Source organism: Chrysochloris asiatica, unplaced genomic scaffold, assembly GCF_000296735.1.
Source record: "Chrysochloris asiatica unplaced genomic scaffold, ChrAsi1.0 scaffold00203, whole genome shotgun sequence".
Taxonomy (NCBI): domain Eukaryota; kingdom Metazoa; phylum Chordata; class Mammalia; order Afrosoricida; family Chrysochloridae; genus Chrysochloris; species Chrysochloris asiatica.
Window position 1 is genome coordinate 2,380,880 of NW_006408721.1, and position 10,799 is coordinate 2,391,678.

Genomic DNA, 10,799 nt, shown 5'->3' on the forward strand with positions numbered 1-10,799 from the left:
AATGTAACATTGAGAAAGAGAGAAAATGATTCTTAAGATCAAATTTTTGGGCGGGGGGTTAGATATATTAGAGAAAGTAGAAGGCGAGCAGAAAAGCGAAATCAAATGGAAAGTGCTCACACCATGATATAAACGTTTGTGTTTTTTGGCTTGGGTACCACGTCTTGTATTGTAGATAAACACTAAGTTAGAAAGAATGATGACGTGAAGTGGGATGGAAGCGAGAGAGAGGTGGAGTGGATAACCAGGATGAGACGCGAAAGAAGCTAGCAAAGAAATACGGAAAGGAGAGCTGTACAAAAGCAGCCTCGGATCTTGCCGGGGCTGCAAGCGTTAAGGGTAGGCGGGGAGTGACGCGGTTTGCGTCTGGAGCGGCTCCTTGGAGTCCACAGCATCCACCGCCGGAGCCTCGCCTTTCTTTCTCCCTCTGCAGACATAGCGAGACACAAAAAGAGAGGCGACCCCTCGACCTGTGCGAGGGGCCCACACGCACAATGACCGAGACCACCAAGACCCACGTTATCTTGCTTGCCTGCGGCAGCTTCAATCCCATCACCAAAGGGCACATTCAGATGTTCGGTGAGTCCTCCCGCCCACCCCCGGAGGCAGCTTCCGCTCCTCTCTCTTTTCCCCGGCACCTGTATTTTCCTGGGCGATAAACAGGAAGGCGTGTGCCCCTTCTTGGGAGGGGGCGTCTGAGCAGATCCCCTTAGTGGGGAGCCAGCCCCTCTATTCCGCCTCCAGCGAGAGGACACGGAATTCGTTTCTAAGGCGTCACTTGCGCGGGCCAGACCGGACTCGCTGGGGGCCAGGGCGGGGGAGGGGAGGGGCCCAGGAGGTGAATGTTGGGCTAGGCTGGGTGGGATCTAGAGCTCCGGTACAGGGGTGCGGCGGTGCGGCGGTGAGGCTACTTAGCCGGGAGGAGACCTGGATGGGGCAGAGGTTGGGGCACCAGAAAAGGAAGAAGGCGTTGGAGGTAACGTGCTGTTTGTTTAGGATGGGCTGATAGCTCGAAAGAGTTAAATGATGTCTCTGCCTCAGTGACACAAATATAGACTCGCACGCTACACACCCGTGTCAGGGGCAAGGGCTTCCTGGAGATTAATTTAGGGTCTAGCATGGGTCGGAGCGGCCCAGTAGGCAATGTTTGGGGGTTGTGGATCGTGTTTTGTCCGTGCAGGGTGAGTGGGGAGGGAGCCCCCAGTCCACTTGGGTTTCACTGTGAGGACTTGGTGCCTAGGAAGGGGAGGGGGCGGGGCTTTCGCTGAGGGTCGCCCTTCGCGAGCTGGTGTTGGTGGATCCGGGCCCAAGTTGGCTGAGGCTGTGCCCAGGGCAGCGGTAACACCAGGAGGGCTTGCTGCGTGCGAGTGTGTGTACGAGTGAGTGTGTGCGTGTGTGCGTAGGAGGTAGGGGACGCTCGCATCATCCCACATTTGTTTCTTGAAGGCTTTGGGGCGTGGAGCGAAAGGCAGCGAGCCGGGCCTCCTGGCTGCTAGTTTGGGATTCGGTGGCAGGAGAAAGGTGATTTGTGTCAAGGATGGGGAAACTATGCGTTCTTCTTGTTAGACCCAGAGATGAGGGGGTGTGCGCGTTTACACCCTCGATGGTGAGCGTAGAAGGCAGGAGGTCCCTTTAGAAGCAAGAATTGAGGAGAGGCTAGAAGTTGGGGGTCATATTTTCCTGAGATTGAGGAAAATGAGAGGGCACGTGGGCTACAGATTGATGAGGATCTGGTGGCAGGCCTTGACCCGAAAGACCAGCAAGGCGCTATCCAGAAACCGCGGTGCTGAAACGTAGGGCGCACCGGAGCTGGCTGTGTTTACCGCGAGCTTGAGGATTGCTAGAGCCCTCCAAGCGTCGTTAAATGAAAGCCACACGTATAGGCAAACTTAAAGGTGTTCTGAGAAGGACCTGCATATATATATAACCATCAAGAGAGTACAGAGCCACTTGAGTAAAGAGGTCAGATGGAAACATTTACAGGCTACTAGGAGGGTGACCTCAACGTCTGCACCAATCATTCAGTTTTTAAAAATATTTTTTATTAGGAGCTAATGCCTACTTGGCTATTGATAAAGTCGTTCTTTCAAGTACTGGGGTAGAAATCTCATCAGTCTTTTAGGGGAAGTGTTCCCTGAGAGCACTCTACTTTCACTTTCTCCTGACTCTGTTGTCTTCACTGCTGTCTTTATTTTCCTCTCTTCCCATAATTTATCTAGTTAGTACTTCATTTCTTACCTTGGCCAGGCAAGGATGGGCTTTCCATTGTAACTTCTTGGCCCTAGGAATCTTTAGTGAATCAGCAGGTACTTCCCGGGGCTGAGAATGTAACTAAATCTGCTTGTTTTGGATTGCAAAGTATTATATTTAGATTGAGAAGAAAAGAATCTGTCTTCCAGCTGAAGAGAGCTTGGTAACACTAATGAGACTTTTTCAGCCACTCTCCATCAGCTTTGAGGATAAAATATATAGCAATAAGTATGGCTTACAGCATCCGAATTTAGGAATAGGATAAATGAAAAGAAGACATTTTGACAATAGTGACCCTTTGCTTGGTGTTGAAACTGTGTATACCATGACTTTAAGGAGCTCACAACTAATGATCCTTTGACACTAGATCTCCGACAGGCACAAATACAAAAAGAAAACAAGAATAGGAGCACAAAATAGATATTAAACTATTCTTATTTTTTCAGAGAAGTTTTTGGTAACATATACATAGCTTTTAAATATATATTATGCCAATTCTTCCAATAGTAACCCTCTATGGAAAACATTGATATCTATTTAATATATGAGAAACTGGTGTTCAGAGGCTACGTACTTTCTCATAAACCCACATAGAGAGTCAAGACTTGAACCTTGTATTTCTGATTGTTCTTGCAGAGGCACCAAAGGCAGGAGCATGTGCTCACTAAGTTTCTGATTGCATAATTCCATGAACATTCTATTTCCTTCAAATACATACTAACAAATTAGAATTAAATTGGTCATCAACTAAATGAGATTCCTAAATATGCATTTCCTTAAAAGCTCTCTCCCATTTCTAAAGCAACCAGTTAGAGAAGCCAGTTATCCTTGAGCTATTTCCTCCTTTTAAATGGCATTTAAATGTTTCTCCCCAACAATACAGAAATTACTAACACAATAAAATGATCAAACGTTCTTTAAGATCCCTGAAACTTGTAATAAAACAGCAACAAAACATAGCCCCAAATGGAACTTTGAAATTAGCGTCCTGGTGTGGCACTGTGGGTTAATGCGCTGGACTGCAAAGTTAATTTGAACTGCAAGGTCAGCAGTTCAGGCTCACCAGCTGCTCCTCAGGAACCCTATACAGGGTCACTATGAGTCAGAATGGACTCAAAAGCTCTTAGCAACAACAATGGAACTCCTATATTTTGAAATCTAATTTCTTACCACATAAAAAATGAGAAAGACACTATAGAAAAAGAAACAATGCATTCAAAACAGAAGATTCAGTGTCCATCTCTGAAAAGCAACACTTGTATAATTCTCAATTATATATATATATAAAGAATGAGCTTTCCTTTACTTGGAAAGAGGAGTTCATTGTATTCCTATTTGTAGCTCTAGAAACAGATAGAGAAGAACATTAACATTTGTGATAGAGATATTTGACACCCATATACTCAATACTCAACTGTAACTGAAATTTTTTCAGAGATGCATAAAAGTTTTTGGCAAAGTAAATCCATTAACAAATGGTGTTGTATTTCTTGGTTCTGCTTTATTGCATAAAAAAGAAAATGTGAAACTAAAAGGTTTTTTTTTTTTTTTTTTTTTTTTTTAGGCATGCAAGTTCTTAGTTTTTAAGTACCTAATGAGTGCATTTTAGTCTAGTTTTCTTTGCATTTAAATTGTTGTAGTTCTTAACAAACTCTGCCACTGGAAAATCAGATAACAAATTTAAGTAAAAAAAATCAGAAATGAATGAATAGCTTAACAAGTCTATCAAAAGAAAGCAGAGGAATCGGGGCATTTGATGACAGTGGAAGCACATTCTGTTTTTCAATGGAATTGAATCTTCCAAGATTTTTTTGATTTACATAAAAATAATTTTGTACTAAACAAGTCTATCTTCCGAAAAAGAATTACTCCATTTCTCTTGAAGAGTCATGAAGAGGACTTTCTATTTTGAGCAGGAGTTGGAAATGCAACACTATTGCTAAAGTCAGAAATAATAGGAAACAAATTTAAGTTGCCACTTATATATAGAAGGAGTGCTGGTGGCACACTGAGTAAGTGTTCAGAATGCTGACAGTTTGAATTCACCTGTCATCTATGTGGGAGAAAGACCTGACTATCTGATTCCATTCCATACGGATTGTTGTTGTTGTTAAGTGCCTTCAAGTTGGTTCTGACTCATAGCAACCCTGTGTAGGGTTTCCAAGGAGCAGTTGGTAGTTTGCATTCCAGTGCTTATCCTACAGTGCCACACCACGAGTCCTCCACAAATGATTACAGCCTTGAAAATTCTATGGTGGTTATGGAAAAAACACCCCTCCGAAACAAAAACCCTATGGGGTTAGTTCTACTCTGTCACACATAGACACTATGAATTGACTTAATGGAACCTAACCACAACTATTAATATATAAAGAACTGTTGAAAAATCAACAATTAAAAAAAATATGTTTAAAATACTTATATAAAAATGTCATAGTTCTCAGTTCAAAACTTTAATCTTCACATCACTCTCTCATTTTGATCATGTTCTGTAAGGTAAACTGAATAATATTACCCTTCCTTTTCAAAAAAATGCCAAGGCAGAAGTACAGATAGATGGAAGTCATTGGGTCAAGGTCATAAGCAAAAGTCAGACTAGAACCAGTTTCCTGATATTTAGATTCTTTCTTATCTAAGATGCCACTTCTTCATTCCTTTAATTGCAAGAGGACCTATGAAAGGAAAAATCATCTAAACTTAGCTGTCAAGAAAAAGGTGATGGGAACTTTATGGTTTGTTTTTTTTTCCCTCTTAGCAACACCGACCACCAACAAAATATATCAATTTCTAATACCTTATAATAAAGAAAGGTGATTTTTAGAATTCTCATATTTTCTGTTGAACTGTGTTTCTGAAACACTGATTTCACCCATCACCTTCTCTTTCTTCTCCACTCTTCTGTTACTCCAACTAACAACTATTTATGCTTCAGAATTTAGCTTCAACAGTACTTTTTCAGGCCCTTCACTGACTCCTACAATGTCTGGTTGCCTAACATTTGCTCCCACATCACTTTCATACTTGCCATGTCATAATTCTCATCTCATTACATATTTCATGACTGGTTTCTATTCTAGATTATAAATTCTAAGAGATCAGAAATCATGCCTATTTTGATCAATGATATACAGATATTCCCCAATTTGTGGCATACACTATTTGAGTTATAATAATACCACTTACAACTACCTGTTTGTTGTTTTTGTATTTTATCACTAGTAATATGTACTATATACAGTGCTGCAGCTTGTAACTTGCTGATGTTATCATCTTCAGGTATTCACTCACAGATATTCAAAAATAGCGTTCATGAAGATACTGATAATAACAAAAACAAAACAAAAAGACATTCAACTTACATAAGAGTCAACTTATGAGGGAGTTGTCAGAGCAGAACCCTGTTATATAAGTCAGGGACTACCTACCTATTTCCTAGTACTGGAAGACCCCCAACGAGATGGATCAGCCAGGTGACATCATTGATGGCATCAAGTGTGGCGACGGTAGTGAGGTTGGCCCAGGATCAGACATTGTTTCGTTCTGCTGTGCATGGGGTTGCTATGAGTCGGTTCCGACTCGATGGCACCTGACAACAACAACAACAGCATGGAGTTAGACTCCTGGTATGGCGCTGAAGGATCAGTACTGGACTTCAAAACACAAGGTCGGCAGTTCAAAACCACCAGCTGCTTCTTGGAAACTCTATACAAGGTCTCGATGGCACTTACCAACAACAACAACAGCATGGAGTAGGCTCTGCATAAAAGTTGTTGAATAAATAAAAAATAAATGATGAAAAGAATCTTGTTCCAGATGTGAGACAGAAAGCATATAGGAAGAAAGGAAGTGACAGATGATTTAAGGAGGAGTGGCTTGAAAGATAAACCTGAAAAGGTAAATGGAGGTCTGATTAACCATGAGGACTTATCAGGCACATTAAGGGATTTAGACTTTATCCCAATGATAATGAGAACATTTTGCTTTATTTAAAAATATTTGACATAATTATGTTTTTAAACTATGACTTTAATTGAATTTTGAATAGATTGGGGAAGGAAAAGAATAGAAGTGGGATGTGGGTACCAATGATAGAATATTTGAAACTTACTTAGGAGAAAATAGATGTGATTTGGCCGTTTGATGGGTGAGTAGTAGAAAAGGAGAGAACTGGAGGAGAAGTCATTTTGGTTTTGGAGGGGAAAAATGGCAGTTCATACCTCTACTCTAAAACTTTTGAAATATGTGTTTGAACCAAAGCACTGATGAACAAATACCTAAATTCAAAAGCTCTTTGCGGTTTGGGATTCTGAAAGGATACCTTGTAATGAAACTCCCAGTAAGTTCCTGTTAGATTATTCCGAGTTCTTCAAACAAGAAAAAGATTGAAGTTCATTAGCTTTATGGAGATAAAACCAAAAAGGATTTCATTTGTTTTTAGTGTGATGTGGGTGAAAAATGAAATTCCTGAAGTTGATTCATTTTTAATATTGAGGCAGTGAAATTGGGAATAGTTGGTACAGTTTGTAAGATCATTTAATAAGTTGCTCATCACTGTGATGATGGCTGTAATAATACACTGAAGTGGGTGCTTGGGGATCCTTCCTGTTTGCTGAGGTGAAGGTATACTCATGGAAACTCATAGATCACCCACAGCAGTTTCACTGTTGTGTTTGCTCATGATTCCAAAATAATGGACTTAAAAAGAAAATGTTACTATTTTGCTCACAACAACAGTTAGCTAGATTCACTGTTGCTTGATATTTAGCTCGTTTGAGCCTCATGTGGACATAAATCCATAAGTGGCAAATCTCCCATGTAGAATTCATCCCAAAGTAAGGAACAGAGTGTTAATCAAGTACCAGAGGGTTGATGCTCTAAGAGTTTTGGAAAGAAGGAATATTCATTTTCAATTTCTCTTCTTTATTTTTGTTTTACTTAATTCTTCCCCCATGTATAGGAGCCCTGGTGGCACCGTGGATTAAACATCGTGTTGTTAACTGGAAGGTTGGTGGTTCAAAGCTATCAGAAGCTTCTTGGGAGACAGATAAGGCTGTCTTCTCCTATAAATATGTACAGTCTCACAAATCCTAAAGAACAGTTATACCCTGTCCTACATAGAGCCCTGTGTAGGAATCGACTTGATGGTGTAGAATTTGTTTTTATTCTCCATAAAACTATTAGATCAGGAGTCTTATGTGCCATTTCAGAAATAGATGGACTTATTCTTTAATAGGGATATCTTTTTAAATGTTACAAATCTCAGGGAAGCATTTACATACAAATTTTTAACATTAGATCAAGTAGACGAATAATCTGAAGGATGGAGGCTAACACAAGAAGGGCTAGAGCTGAGAGTGAAACATCTAGCTGATAAGAAGTGAGGGGAGATGCACAAGAACACCCAAACTTGCAGATAGTACCTAGCCTCAATGGCTTGATAATCAGAACTCGACTAGAGGAAGATTTAAAAAAAAATTTTTTTTTATAAAATAAATGAGTGTAAATTGCTACAATTTGATGAACTTGACCTACACTTATGGATGTAGTAAGTCAAAATACCAACTGAGAGAGAAGGAGTCTTCACATTAAGTATCAATTCTATTCCCTCTGTATCCAGGGTAGCTAGGGACAGGCAACTTAGACATTGTCTACCTAAAATGAGGGGCTGATAAAGGCAAGAAGTAACTGGCTTACAAGTTTTCAAGAGGGAATTTAGCTAAGAGTGTGCAGAGGAAGGTAGAGACCCCACTGAATAGTTTTCTTCTTGCTTAGACAGGTCTGGTGAAAAGAGATGGGGATAAGAGTCTTATGATTCAATAGTGAGTAATGGTTATCATGACTAACAGCGACTGTCACAACTGTAAAGGTAGAAGTTTTGTAACAAAAACGGGGGAGTAGTTAATCTTATAGTCCAGAAACAGAGGACTCTAGGACCACCAAGGGAGAAGAGCACACGCAGAGTGCGGGACCATATCCAAAGAAGCAGTGATGCCAGAGATGGAGGCAAAGATGAGAACATGGAGAGAGGGAGCAGCTGAGGACTCTGGACTCATGGAAAGAGAAGAACTGAATACTGGCAGCCAGGAGGCAGGCTTGCAGAATGTGCCCTTTGATTGTTTAATGATTATATATTCCTGAGTGGTTTTGTGTACATCCCCTCCCCCCCACCACCTAAAAAGCAAAACAAAACAAAGGGAATAGAAGCAAATACTGTTGAATGATGATGCACGGAGATTGTGATCACTGCAATGAAACAATGGTGTAAAGCTGATGTTCTCCCTTGTAAACTATCACTCAATTCACAATAAAAACTTTAAAAAGAGAGAAAAGAATGGAGGCTAACTATCACTGTCAGTAAGTACTAAAGTTTAGAATTCTGTGTCTTTTAGATATAAGAGGAAAATGCAAAACTAGTTGGTTAATACAGATTTTCTGCTATTTTTCTTTAGTTGGGCAGTAGTTTTGAAAGTATTTTATGAATGACTGGGAAAGGGAAGAAAAATAGTTTTGAGAGTTTTCTTAAAAGATTCATAAACGCCAGGGCAATATGTACTTCCTAGTTGAGTTCCTGCTCATTTTTAAAAGCATTTTCAAATCATTATGAATTGCTTACAAAGATCTTAAGAGCACAAAAGAATCCATTAACCATTTTTTTTCATTACCAGAATTTTTTCTTGTGCTATTTAATACACAAAAACTTGATTTAAAGCATTTAAAATAATTCTTTAAGACTTTATATAGCAGAATATTTTATAGAGAATTAAAGTTAAAAAAACAAACCTACTGCCAGCAAGTCAATTGACTCAGAGACCCAAAAGAACAGAGTAAAATGGTCCGATAGGGTTTCCAAGGCTGTAAATCTTTATGGAAGCTGACTGTCACATGCTTCTCTTGGGGAATAGCTGGTGGATTGGAACTTCAGGCCTTTGGGTTAACACAGCACTTTAACCACTGCACCACAGGACCTCTTCCTTATAGAGACTTACGTAACTTTATTTATGGGCATGTTGTATCTCTCAGTATATGTAAATGTACTGATATACAAGGAAACCACTTTCCATTGCTGGAAGCCTTCTAATTATAAGCATTTAATTGTGTGAAATGCATTTGCTTTTTTTTCTAGATATAGTTTGGCAGATAGTGCAGAAGTATTTTAGCTTAGAAAGATTTTCAAAGGATTACATGATTTGACCAAAGCTATCCTCCTGACATTGGTTCCCTCCTCCTTTTGTATATTACAATGTCTGTAAGATACATGAAATTCGTAGCAAAGGCAAATGTTATAACCACTACCAGCATCATTATCTTTCCCATTATCAACTTAATAATAGAATTACCTTTTTTGAACTTTTTTCAATTCTGCTACCTTTAAATTTTTCCATTAAACCTATTACATAATTTTCTTTAGTCCTGGACAAGTGAGCCATCCTGGAAATTCTTGTAATAAGGAGGAAAGAGAAGAAAGTAGAAAGGAATCAAGACTCAGAGGCTAACCCATGAAGTGGAGGAAGCGAACTGGCATTCTTTTTTTTATTCTTTCTCTCTCATCATATTGCCTCTACCTGAGTAGCAATGCTGCTAAATAATAAATCTGAACATTTATCAGGTAGTAGGACAGTGGATAAAGTATGCTACTTTGATAAGACTCAATGTTTGTAGAGTTTTCTTCTTTTAAGCAACTTAGGCCAAAAGTCTGGGGCTAATATTAGCTTTGTTGTTTTCTCTCATACATGTACCACCAAAAATGTTTTTGGATTTATCTCCAAAATATATCTAGAACCCAACAGTTTTTCCCGAACTACAACCCTGATACAAACCATTGTTATTTTTCATGAGAATTATTGTAATAGCCTCTTACTTGGCCCATCTGCTTTATCCTTGACTCCAGTACTCAATTCTCAACGAATTAGCCAGAACCACCATTTATTTTAATGTGTAAGATGTAAATCAGATCATGTTACTCCTTTGATCAAAATTCCTCAAGATTTCTTACCTTTCTCAGACTGTGATTTGGGTCCATCCCAGACCACAACACCTCTCTTACCTCCATAATCTTAGACAACCACACTGCCCTTGCTTTAACCTTAGTCTGTTTGGACTGATGTTCCTTCCACCTTTGTCCATATAGCCCCATAGCTGTAGTACTCTCCTTTTTATTTACTTGGCAGGTGCTACCCTCTTGGCCATATAATTTTTTTTTTTAATGTTTTATTGTGAGTTATATGGTAGTTTACATGAGAGAACTTTAGTTTTACATCATCTATCATCTCATTGCCATGGTTCCAATCCCCTCCATGCATCATCAACCAGCCAAACGGTATATCCTAGAAACCGGCCCCCTACACTTCTCCCCCAGTTTTCGGCCCACAGTCCCTTTCCCTCTCTGGATCCAAAGTCCCCAGCCGCTTCATTGCTCCATGTCATCATCTCTGTCTCCATCTCAGGCACCTCTGTTTCTCTGGGTAGGGTCCCGCTCTAGGCTCTTCTCCATTGATGGTCCCAGATAGCTCCGCTCCTAGCCTGTAAAATTAATCACTGCCTTCCTTGTT

At 39.9% G+C, this 10,799-nt stretch overlaps 1 protein-coding gene across 1 annotated transcript in view; it reads left to right on the forward strand.

The window, feature by feature from the left end:
* Window positions 1-274: 274 nt before the first annotated feature.
* Window positions 275-10,799, forward strand: part of NMNAT2 (nicotinamide nucleotide adenylyltransferase 2) — a 237,766-nt gene continuing 227,241 nt past the window's right edge. The window contains exon 1 of the mRNA XM_006872539.1: window positions 275-579. Within this exon, the coding sequence (XP_006872601.1) occupies window positions 495-579 (85 nt within the window). The 5' untranslated portion in view covers window positions 275-494. The remainder of the gene's footprint in view (window positions 580-10,799) is intronic.